Source organism: Anabrus simplex, chromosome 1 (assembly GCF_040414725.1).
Source record: "Anabrus simplex isolate iqAnaSimp1 chromosome 1, ASM4041472v1, whole genome shotgun sequence".
NCBI classification, from domain to species: Eukaryota; Metazoa; Arthropoda; class Insecta; order Orthoptera; family Tettigoniidae; genus Anabrus; species Anabrus simplex.
This window is the reverse complement of record NC_090265.1, coordinates 1,343,096,100-1,343,109,064: the sequence shown is the minus strand read 5'-3', so window position 1 is coordinate 1,343,109,064 and position 12,965 is coordinate 1,343,096,100. Positions and strand designations below refer to the sequence as shown.

At 37.4% G+C, this 12,965-nt stretch overlaps 1 protein-coding gene across 7 annotated transcripts in view; it reads left to right on the top strand.

Moving 5' to 3' along the window:
- ClpX (Caseinolytic protease chaperone subunit) overlaps window positions 1–12,965 on the top strand; it is a 360,525-nt gene that overhangs the window by 282,878 nt on the left and 64,682 nt on the right. For all 7 annotated transcript variants that reach the window (XM_067137796.2, XM_067137795.2, XM_067137797.2 and 4 more), the window contains 4 exons: window positions 2,857–3,021; window positions 3,104–3,204; window positions 9,942–10,097; window positions 10,191–10,361. In XM_067137796.2, the coding sequence (XP_066993897.1) occupies window positions 2,857–3,021; window positions 3,104–3,204; window positions 9,942–10,097; window positions 10,191–10,361 (593 nt within the window). The remainder of the gene's footprint in view (window positions 1–2,856; window positions 3,022–3,103; window positions 3,205–9,941; window positions 10,098–10,190; window positions 10,362–12,965) is intronic.

Sequence of the window (12,965 nt, the reverse complement as noted above, 5' to 3'; positions counted from 1 at the left end):
AAATTCTGGAGTTCAATTGCTTTCTAGTTCTGTTGAAATTATTATAAAATTGCTTAATAAACGTAATAGTTCCATTAAAATTCATTGATCGAGCTCTTCTTATGTTGGTGTAATGATGTGTTGTTGATAATTCTCAGCTAATAGGTTGGGGCAGGCGAATATTTGACTGTAAGTGCCCTCTGCAGATGAAGACGAATATTCAACCACGGCACAATCTTTCTCCAAGAAAAAAGGAGGAGGACTGACAAGTTGCAAAGGGTGAATAACAACACGCTGATTTTAATGCCTTAAAATGCAAAAGAACACTGAGCATAAAGAGCCACAAGAAGTTTGATAACAAACCAGAATTAAACATCAAAAACACAATTTAACAAAATTGAACAAGTCATAACACCGGAAAAAGAAAGTAACCCAGCAGAATAAAAGGAAAGGAAGGACAGAGACAGAAATGGGAAGCGAAGAATTCATCTGGCAAAGCAAAAACACGGAATTAAAAGAGAACTCTCACCACTTGGTGAAAAACTACATGAAGTATTGACGGAAAATAATACTTGGAAAATTCCAACAGTCAGTCATCACGGTTATTCAATTTCCAAATTTTACATTAAAAATGTTCAATCACAGCTCTCACAGCCATTACACAGTGAGAGAGGGCAATTATGACCCCTTGAGTAGAGGCGAGTAATAAGAGCCCGACCGGGCTACTGGAATTGTAAGTCCCAGCGATTTAGAAAATCCTTTGCTCACCAAATGTCTTCCTGTGAAGATAAAGGTGGAAATAGTACATGACCAGCACGCAGCATAACTAGATCCTCAGCCCTCTACACACTCTCTCTCTCTCTCTCTCTCTCTCTCTCTCTCTCTCTCTCTCTCTCTCTCTCTGACTGAGGAATAGGTGGGAAAAAAAGCCTCAGTTTATATAGGGCATATGGAAGGTGCTGGAAGTATGCACAGTTTGCTTGAGAAAGTAGACAGGAGATGACATGGTGAGCAGGTGATAGGAAGCTAGCAACCTCCAGCTGCATGACGACCAGCAGCGCGAGATGTTGGTGAACTGGAGCGATGTAAGAATAATACCAATATAGTTGGTCCGTTATTGGACGTTATAAATTTTCCAGCTAACTCATTCCTGGTTGCCAGCGTTTTGCCCCAGTGTGCTAAGTTGGGCTCATCAGTTGATAAATAGCACACCTACCAAGACGCATGGCACATCTTTATCACACGATGTAAGAAGTCAACAAAAAAAAAAAAAAAAAAAAAAAAGGTAAATGACGTAGAATCTTGAATATACTTGTGGGGGAACATTATAGTAGGTCATGCTAGTAGTTATGATCAGCTCCACGGTTACTACTCAATAGACTAAAAGCCCAAAGTGTCATGATAAGCTTACATTTCACTTTTCAGAGTATATAAACCTTTTATATGTAGTGCTCTGTTTAATGACAATTAGATGTATTTATATTTTCTAAACTGTAACATATATTGTATTTGACTGTGTCTACTGCAACTGTATGCTGTCTATTGGCAATAAACTACAGTATATTGTACTGGTATATTAGAATACATGTACTTGAAGTCATAAGGATGAATAGAAAAATGATGCTATAATTTAATATTTTTTGTTTTGTTACAAAAGTCAATAGAAATTTTGACTGAAGTCTTTTAAGAAATAATGTGTGCTTAACAATGTTTGAATAAATTGAGAACTTTTATAAGTGGGACTACAATAGGTCTTTATGGGTGTGGGTGTATCTGTTTTATGTATTTTAGGAAGTGTTTTTTCATTTGGTAATTTGGGGTTCATGTTGATTAATTTGGAGGTTTCCTATGTGATTAATGAAAATTGGGTATTCTTGAGTATTTGTTTGTTTCTTTTGGTTAGAGTTTGACAGCAGCAAATTTATTATCTGAGAAAAATTGCTCTGTCTTATTAATAATGTATATTCAGTTTCATCCATGATTACAGTTGTGTTGCCTTTATCTGCTTTAGTGATGGTTAGGTTATGGTTTCTTGATTTTACGTTTTAAATTATTAAATTGTCTATTGGCTGCTAAGTTATTATTGAGGTTCTGTTGTTCGTACATATTGTGAATTTTGTTTTTGACAGTGTATCTGAATTCATCTTGAAAGTCTGTTGAGAGCTGACTGATTGCAAACTCAGTCTCTGCTGTTCTTATGATATTACCCCTTTTTAGTTTAAATATTCTTCAGTATCAGTTAGGGGAGTACTGTAAAGGTTTTTAATAAGGGGAGACTAATGCCTCTAATCTTTTATTCAAATTAATTTGCTTATTGCATAACATGTTGAAGTTTATCATTGACATCATGCTGAAAGGTTTACCATTCCAAAGGTAGTAGGGACCTGGAAGCTTGAATGATTATAAGAGCTCCTTTCAGTGTTATGTTTTGATATTAATGCCATATGAATTGATTTTATCGTTGTAAACTGTTTATAAGACTGAAGAAGGCCAAATAAGGCCAAAAAATATTTTAAGACCTACATTGTGTTGATTAAGACAGAACCTTTCATCTGTATACTTGTAATTACGCCAGTTTACAGAACCAATACTTCCTGTACAGAGTTAGAAATCACTTTCGATAACTTCCAAACAGTTGCCTGTCAGGTACAATAATCTCATTCCTATAATATGTAGATGATAGTCGACTGTGTTTGTTTGAAACTGACTCGAACTGTAAATTGGATTGGTTAGTATTCATTGCATGGTGTATGTGGTAAATACGGTAGTCATCTAAAACAAGTTCCATTATGGTACATATTGTATAAGGAAGGAAATTATCATCACTCTAAAATGAGTTCTTTCATCTTCTAGTAAATTGTGTATCTTCTTTTTCAGGGAAGACTCTGTTGGCTCAAACCATAGCTCAGTGCTTGGATGTGCCATTTGCTATTTGTGACTGCACAACTTTAACCCAAGCAGGTTATGTAGGTGAAGACATTGAAAGTGTTATTGCAAAACTGTTGCAAGATGCCAACTACAGTGTAGAGCGCGCTCAGATGGGTAAGCCATCACTTTCCCATAATTTAATGTAATTTTGTGAATAAGGAACACTGTTGAATTTATTTGTTTTCCTGTTTTTTAGGCATTGTTTTCCTCGATGAAGTTGATAAAATAGGTGCAGTTCCTGGAATCCATCAGCTGCGTGATGTTGGAGGTGAAGGTGTTCAGCAAGGCATGCTTAAGGTAACTTCATCCGTGAATGTGACAATGAAAGAGATCAATATTCTAAACATCTTTGGATTTAATAAAAGGCTGTTTATTTATTTCCCAATTTCACATAGTGACAAGTATTTTCATGCAAAATCAATGTACGGTACAGTAAACTATTATCTGTGCACAAATTATCTGTGTTAGATGCAAAGCTTTTCAGGCGTTTGCTCTATAACCCAGCGTTTCGACTTAGGCCTGACGCAAGACTCATCAGAGTGGGATGTGTCAGACCCTATCTACTGTCACTTGGATGAATACTACTACACTAGAGTCCTGTTAAATCGAACCCTGTTAATCCGAAAGTCCAGTTAATCTGAACTGAAATATTCAGTTTCAAAAAAATTCTCCTTATTGAAATGAAAGAACATATTATAGAATTTAGATTTACTTGCATTTTATTAGCCATATTTTACTAGAATCACTTAATGTAAACATAATTACACATCATAAACCATCAATCACTGGTCGTTTGTCTTTACAAAGTCTGTTAGTTTCTTTTGCCGTAGTGATTGAAACCTACTCGAAGATGCATTGTTAAACCAGTGTCTCATAAATATCACATCAGTGGGCGTAGCAGCGAAGTGTTGCTCGACGTAGTGTGCGGCAAGTTCTATGGACATTCCAAATTATAGTATGTACTGTACTGTATTGCAGAAATAATTTTCCTCAGATGGTTGAGGTGCTGGCCTTAGACCCCAACTTGGCAGGTTCAATCCTAACTCAGTCCGGTGGTATTTGAAGGTGCTCAAATACGTCAGCCTCGTGTAAGTAGATTTACTGGCACGTAAAAGAACTCCTGTGGGAGAAAATCCGGGCACCTAGGCGTCTCCGGAAACCGTAAAAGTAGTTAGCGGGACGTAAAAACAATAACATTATTATTAGAAAATATTTTCTGGTTAATCCGAAAATTTCATAATCCGAACAGACTCCGATCCCAATTTCTTCGGATAAACAAGACTCTACTGTACTATGAAAATGTCTTAATTCTGTCCCTGAAGGGGACGGCAGACCTCCTAGACAGTGACGCCATCTCTCAGGCCAGGAGATTTGTAATGGAGAAGGAAATGTGCAGAGAAGGTGAAAGGATTGACGGCCGTGGCCTATACTAGGAACTGTCCTGGCATTTCCCTTAGTGCAGGAGGATGGAAAATTGCAGAAAATCATTCTCAGGACAGCTAACTGTGGGGACCAGCCCCTCTCCCTCTCCCAAATACACAGGCATAGAGCCACGGCCACCCCTGCTCTGTTCGCTTGGCCGGTCTGAGTGCAGAGCTGTCGGACCACGGACCAGCTGTGGCAACTTGTGGGCCAAGACCCACTCTGCATCCACCAACCCAGGTGAATGACTGACTGACAAAGGTTTTCATTCCCCACCCTGAAGGATTACATCCTCTCTCTAGCCAAGAGATGTGTTCGAGTCGGGGAGATGTGATGGAAGAAGGAGGTGGTTAAAGGAATGTGAATGTGGAGGGGAAGGTGGGGTTTGCCTATTGACTAAGAGCTTTACAACTTTATATTTATTTTATTTGTGAACCTGGAAAGGCTAGGTCAAGCAGCAGGGAAACCTTTCTGGACAGTAATAAAGAATTTTAGGAAGAGAGGGAAAAAGGAAATGAGCAGTGTTTTAGGTAATTCAGGTGAACTCATAATAGATCCCAGGAAATCACAGGAGAGTTGGAGGGAATATTTTGAACATATTCTCAGCGTAACAGGAAATCTTCCTGGTGGTGTTGGGAACATCCAAGTTTATGGGGAGGAGGAAAATGATGTTGGTGAAATTACGCTTGAGGAAGTGGAAAGGATGGTAAATAAACTCCATTGTCATAAAGCAACAGGAATAGATGAAATTAGACCTGAAATGGTGAAGTATAGTGGGAAGGCAGAGATGAAATGGCATCATAAAGTAGTAAGATTAGCATGGAGTGTTGGTAAGGTACCTTCAGATTGGACAAAAACAGTAATTGCCCCTATCTATAAGCAAGGGAACAGGAAGGATTGCAACAACTATCGAAGTATCTCTCATTGATTAATATACTAGGCAAAGTATTCACTGGCATCTTGGAAGGGAGGGTGTGATCAGTGGTTGAGAGGAAGTTGGATAAAAACCAGTGTGGTTTCAGTGTGGCTGTTAGGATCAGATTTTCAGTATGCACTAGGTAATTGAAAAATGCTATGAGAGGAACAGGCAGTTTTGTTTATGTTCCGTACATCTAGAGAAAGCATATGACAGGGTACCAAGCGAAAAGATGTTCGCCATACTGGGGGACTATGGAATTAAAGGTAGATTATTAAAATCAATCAAAGGCATTTATGTTGACAGTTGTCTTCAGTAAGAATTGATGTTAAAATGAGTTCTTAGTACAGGGTACTTACAGGGGTTAGACAAGGCTGTGATCTTTCACCTTTGCTGTTCATAGTTTACATGGATCATCTGCTGAAAGGTATAAAGTAGCAGGGAGGGATTCAGTTAGGTGGAAATGTAGTAAGCAGTCTGGCCTATGCTGACGACTTGGTCTTAATGGCAGATTGTACTAAAAGCCTGCAGTCTAATATCTTGGAACTTGAAAATAGGTGCAATGAGTATCGTATGAAAAATAGCCTTTCGAAGACTAAATTAATGTCAGTAGGTAAGAATTTCAACAGAATTGAATGTCAAATTGGTGATACAACGCTGGAACAGGTTGATAATTTCAAGTATTTAGGTTGTGTGTTCTCGTGGGATGCTAAGATAGGAAGTGAGATTGAATCAAGGTGTAGTAAAGCTAATGCAGTGAGCTCGCAGTTGTTTTCAACAGTATTCTCTTTTTTTTTTCCGAGTTGCTTTACGTCACACCGACACAGATAGGTCTTATGGCAACGATACAGTATTCTCTAAGAAGCAAGTCAGCTCCCAGACAAAACTATCTTTACATCGGTCTGTTTTCAGACCAACTTTGCTTTACGGGACACAGTATTAAACGAAAGTGATAACGATAATGATGTACACGACGTTCAGAATGATATGAGTGAAAATATTTCACCAGATAGACACGAATGTAGTGTATAAATACAGTGTGAGTTAGGAAGTGAAATAGCTAGAAAATACTTCGATGTTGCAACTTCCGGCACAGCTGTGAATAGTGACGTAATGGGAGAACAGTTCCACTTTGTGATGGTGTCTGTAGATGGAGACTCCGTTGATCAACACTCGGTCCACGTCTTCAGGTGTCTGCAATAGAATCCGAACCATGTAGGTGGGTCCTGTTGAGTTCTTTATCCTGAATTATTTTGTTGCTGGGATGCCATCTGCTACTGCCGTGTTCTTCTGTTGCCAGTGTTAGTGGGTTTATTTTTATTTATAATGGATGTAAATATAATTCGTCCATATCAGTATGAGCCAGAACGAACGACGTTTGCTGATGTCAATTCAGATAGCGATCTTGACATGGTAATGCTGAACACTACAGGCCGTGCCGGCATGCGAATTTGGTGTAAATGTAATGAGTGTACCATCATGGATACGGATGAAGAAAGTGTATGCTGTTGTGAATTAGACAATGTAAAAGCAGTGAAATCTGAGAAATGTATGTGTATTTTAGACCGTGAAGTATTGACAATGACAAGGCATAACATGAGCTTAAAAACAAAGAACATGGCAAGGAAACGTTTACTGACAGCTTTAAATCCATCAAATAGAACTTGGCATTTTATTTGTTACAAACAGTTCACTTCGTGGGTAAATTCATGGACTGCGATTGGTAAAAAGAACAGAGTTGTCATACCATCATGAGTTGTCAACACCATAAGGAACACATTTCCGGAACCCGATGGCACCTATGTGGCTTCAAGCTGTAAATAAAAAAATGAAATTAAAATAGTAGAATTATGTAAGAGTTTCCTAAGCTTGTTTGTATGATAAATATAGGTAATGTATTATTTTGACATGAAGTACGGTACCTCATTTTTTGTTGCGAGTGATATCGTGAGAAGTGCTTCTTGATCAGGTCGTCATTGGAAGGTCGAGGTAGTGACAGATCCATTGCTAGATCTTCAGGTGAGGCTCTACTATAGTTAGTTTGCAAGAGATTAATTTTGTTCTTTATTGCCTTTTTCCATCCATCGCTTGACGCTTCATATTTCTGTTTTACCACCCAGGCTCCTGTTGATTTTGAGTATTGAGTTTTGATACCAGCTTTCAATTTATTGATGTTCCATTATAGTCCAATGCAGCACTCACTGACCTGAGCTTTAAGCCTCTGTACGAGAAATGAACTCTTTTAGGAGCGTATTTCAAACGAAGGTTGTGATAACTTTCTAGGCTTCCGGTGTGAACGTAGTGTTTTACCGTATTTGTTCCACATCTTTTAAAAAAGATTTGTCTAAAACTATTTTCTTCAAGGCTTCATATGAACTTGAATTTCCTTTATTCCACATTTTCTTTCTCTCTTCCTCCTCTGTTAATGTATCGTGCTCACAGGATTTCCATTCACCGTTTTCTAACCACTTATGCTCATTTTTTACGTGGTGTAAAATTGACATAAAATTATCGTTTAACACAGAACTGTTTCCATTACATGTTTGTGCTGCCCACCATAAATGATTATTTATACTGGCCTTCCATGCTTGAACTTCTGGATGATTTTTATCGAGAGCTTTCATCTTTTTCATTAGACTTTTTGATATGTGCCAAACATCAAATTCATGTTCAATATCAGGATACTGCGTTCTCAGTAAATACCTTACTCCTTTGTGTCTATTGGAAAAGAAGAGTTATATATTACAATTTTCTTCCTGTACAATCTTTCTCATTGCGATTTCACACGCAGCCCTTTCAAGATCACCTTTCACCATCACTCTCTGAACAAGTTCCAAATAAGCTATGCAGCCTGTATTTATATCCATTAGTGAATACACTAAATATTTGGTGCGGGAAAAGACTGCGCAAGTTTACTCCCAGCGTCAAGGCTGCCAGGTAGACTCTACAGCGCAGTGACGTCACGACCAGTTACTACTTCCGCACATAACTTGAGAATGGTTGGACACAGAGGCACCGGATTAACGGCATTGTTATTACATTCCCATAATACATATTTAGCAATGAGTATTGAAATATGTGTTTTTATGTTGTGTTCTCCTTTAAATGTTTATTAATCCTGTCTGTGGACTCGAGTCGGAAACTGTCACTCTTGAAAGCATATGACCATAGTAACATACGTGCATATTGACTTAAGATCTATGGACTCTAGTCAAAATCATCATTAAAAAACATATACATTTTCATTAATACACATGTACACGTATAAGAATACACTTTATTGGTGTTTCTAAATTTAAAATGATTATATAGACTATAGTTTTTGCAGATCTTTGAAGAGGATCATACTGTTATGTGAAATAACATATGTAAATTATATATTTGTTTTTCTTAAAATCTCAAAGTGATTTTGTGCAGCTGTTGAAGTGGCAAGTTTAAAATATAAGTCCAAGAAGAAGTTATAAGAGCCATGTTTCTGCCCCCTAACATGACTCCGGTGTGTCAACCAATGGACCTGGGCATTTTGGAAACATTGAAAAAGAAATAATGATGAAAACTTACTTCTCTTGCCTTCACCATGCAGGAAGGGTGTGTGACATGATTGAGAAAATAAAGAAAATGAACATGGATCTAGTGGGGTGGATATCTGAATCTTGAAATGAAATCAAGCATATACAATTCATTCATTCATGGAGAAAGTTGCTGAACCATTCAGGAGACAAGTTTCAAGAAAGCAGGGAAGAGATAGAAAATAGTGAAATAGAGGACTTATTTTTTTAAAAAAATTACGGGCTGCAAAGATGTTGGAGAATGGATGGGGTAGGATGAAAACTAAACTTTCAGATAGTGAAATACTGTAGTTACACTAGTGAAAGAGAACTAAGAATTTAAAAAAAAAAATGAATCAGTAGTCGAAGAGATGGAAGACAATGGAAAAGTTTAATTTTTATCAATTATTTTGGAGTATGTTGTATTTTTTTGTATCCTGTGTTGTGCTAAAGCTTTCATTAGAGTCATATGCAATAAAATATGAGTTGTGAATAATCCACTCCTTATTCCGTAAAACTCAACATTTCAGAAACTTCACACTGTCTCAGTCCGCATTAGGTCGAGTTTGTTGGACTCTACTGTAACATTATTATGTTTTTGTCTTGATTAGTAAATTTAATGTACATGGATCCAAAAATTTTGGACCTATTTCTTTATTTTGTGTGTACCCTATCCACGTGTGCTTACATGGTAAAATGCTGCTCTCCAAACATTTTCTGTATATATTTTGCTCCTGTTAGCTTTCTTACCTGTGCATCTTTGGTTCTGTTTTGTGTTGCAGAGCTAATTGCTCAGTTGGTAGAAGTGTAGGGTACTTTTAAAAAATATAATGAAATCTAACTTGATGATAACACTACAACTTTACAATTCCAATTAATTTATTCCTTTTGGAATAACATCAGTGAAGTACACAAGTAAGTGTAGCTTTGATTTTAGAGTTGACATTACAATGGGTGTAATCTAAGTAGCAGTGACAAAGGGAAGAAGAGACCTTAGTACAATACTCTGTAACTGAGCAAGTTGGCTGTGTAGTATGAGCAAAGTAATAAATTAATAAAAGCACATGCACTCTTGTTAATCAGTTCAAAAATACTCCGTGAAAGGAAACTAGTTTTGAACACTTTAAATAATGATGTATCTTTTACAGATGCTGGAAGGCACATTGGTGAATGTACCAGAACGAAATTCTCCCCGGAAGCTGCGTGGTGAAACAGTTCAAGTGGATACAACAAACATCTTATTTGTTGCATCAGGAGCATACAATGGTTTAGACAGAATTATTAGCCGAAGAAAAAATGAAAAGGTACTTTGTGATGTTTTTGAAAGAATTGTTCTGTTATTAGTTATCCTACATTTACAGTGGTGAAGTATGAGTGTCACTGTAATTTTTTTCCAGTATCTCGGATTTGGAGCACCTGTGTCAGAATCGCCTGGAAGACGTGCCGCGTCTTTGGCTGATCAAGCTAATCAAAGTTCCTCAACAACAGCTGAAGAAGATAATGCAGAGAAAGATGCATACCTTCGACAAGTTGAAGCTCGAGACCTTATTGAATTTGGAATGATTCCGGTAAGTTATGGAATAGCTTTGTACCTTTAATACTGGTCCCCCAGTAGAGAAAATGTCACTGATATCCATCAGGCGGTGTCCATTCTCCTAGTTACGGGCAACTGCAAAGGGCACCTCTTCTCCAGATTGGGGGCAGCCTTGTTGGAACCTGGCAATTAGGAATAAAATGCCTTTGGTTGTGGCGAGCCCACCATAAAAATGTCCTATATGAAGTGTCAAAGTGGATCGGGTCAAATAACTTGGGAGTACCCCAGAAGCAGTGTGCATCTCTTGTGTCCCCAGGAAGGTCCAAGAAGTAGATGGAGGTTAGCGATCCTGGATAAGGGGAGATGGAAGCAGTACAAGCAAGCTTACAGAACGAAATGTAGGCTATGACCCCATCCTCTACCTCCCAGAGGCAATCTAGAAATGGGAATGTATGATGATGATGATGATGATGATGATGATGATGATGATGATGATGATGATGAAGAGGGACAAGTCATATAAGAATTATGTACATCACCCAGTGGTATAAGAAGCTTTAAGATACCAGTAATAAAAATCTCTTAAACTAAAAATAAGATGATTAGTGAGTTGACTGCACAGTGCCAGATGTATAGCTATAAGTGTGCATTCAGATGGTGTGTTTGAACCTTACTGTTGGCTGCCATGAAAATTGATTTCCTCTTTTTGCACCAGGCAAATCCTGGGGGAGTACCTTAATTAAGGCCATTCCCGCTTCCTTCCCATTTCTAGCCCTTTTCTCCTCCGATCATTATAGAAAACCTACCTGAGTTGGTGTGATATTAATCACTAGCAAAATTTAATATGACGACAATTTTGCTAGCCGTTAAATTTATGAGGTTTTTGTTTTTTTGTTTTTTTTAATTATCAGGTTAAAATTTGAGTTGATGGTAAAATTGTTCTTGGTTCAAAGTATACTTATGTTCATCACTACACTTCTCATCCTTTTTCAGTGTGGGGACCTTAACTTAAAACTATTCTGTAGATAATGTAATTAATAGGGGTCATAATTTTTTATAATAGCAATAAATGCAGCATTTTTCATATCGTCTTTATCACCCAAATATAACCTTCTAGGTGCTTAAAGTACAGTATGTATTTAAGCAAAATGAACTTGCGAAATATAGCAAAATCTGATTTGTTGTGCAAATTGCCCAGATAACCATGAAATATACCCCGTCTGGTACAAAAAAAATGTTAATATTATCAAATATGCTCTCCATAGGGGTTAATTGCATAAACAACTATTAGTTTTAAGTCTTAGACAATGTCTACCTAAATGATGCCTAAGTAACACACTATGTTCCGTTGCCTAACCCTTTCACTCCCGACACATGGACTACGAGAATACGGGTGCGTAATTGCAATTTCCTAAGTGATTATGGTCTAAATATTACCTAAAATTAAATTTTTCCCATTTACAAACGCCACTAGCGGTATTTTTTGACCCCTCACAATTGTGAGGGTCAGTAGTAAACGATGACCCTCACAATTGTGAGTATCAGATTCACTAAGGCAATGAGGATGGTTGAGATCTTGCATTTGTCATCCTAAAATGTATTTCGTGAATGAAAAATCAATTTTTGCCATCATATCCTTAATTAAAGTAAATTTCTAATAGCTTGTAACCAGAAATATAACCAATTATAACGACATAAATATTGATTACATCAGGATGAATGTCACTTTAGGATGTGTCTTCAAAACGAATTTCTACAGTGCATTAGTATGTCTACTTCACTGTGTGAGACAAACGGAAACAATTATTGTATTTATTTAAAAAGTGGTAAACATTGCATTTCATGCATCGTGTGTGAGATCTCCGTTGGCAGCCATGAAGTGTGCAATATAGTGGCGTCTTCAAATTATCTACAACTTGATAATGTTCAAAGCCATCAAGTCATTTGTCTTTTCCGGGCATACCTGCAGGTATTTCTTGTGTGGGAGAAAGTTTCTCATTCTGCTAATTGAAATCTTCATACCTTTTTCTCTTGAGTCCACCTAGAATGTACTCTCCAATAGCCAACCGGAAGGCTAGTAGGTCCATCATCTCTTCTGGTACCGTCCCATTCAACTTGCAATCCGTAAATTTGACTCACCGAAACTGGATTCAGGACCAGGTTTACATTTAAATGTTTTCTTAGACCATGACACACTTGGCGAAGGATCTGGGTTCAATGGCATTTCTATTTCAGATTCTGAACTAGAACAATCTGCACAAGGTTCTGGTTGCCATGCTGCCTGTTCATCACTGTCATCAAATTCCTCAATATCTGACGTGTCCAATTAATATTGAATAGCCCCTGGATCATCTAGGAGGTTTTCTAGTGCCCGTAGTTTATCTGAAAAGCTACAGAGACCTTGAAGTACATTTTTCTTACAATTAGGGATAGATAGTACAGACTGTAATGTAAAATAAAAGTAAAAACTACGTGAAAATATACTGCCAGCAAGTAAAAATACTATTCAACTCTGTAATTAGTAATAGGAACAATAGACGGGTAGCTAAAGCTACTTTAAAAGCAATAAATGAATGTCAGACGGACTTAACCTCAAAGCCGAGACGTACACGTACACTCCCAACACTCACAAACGTGA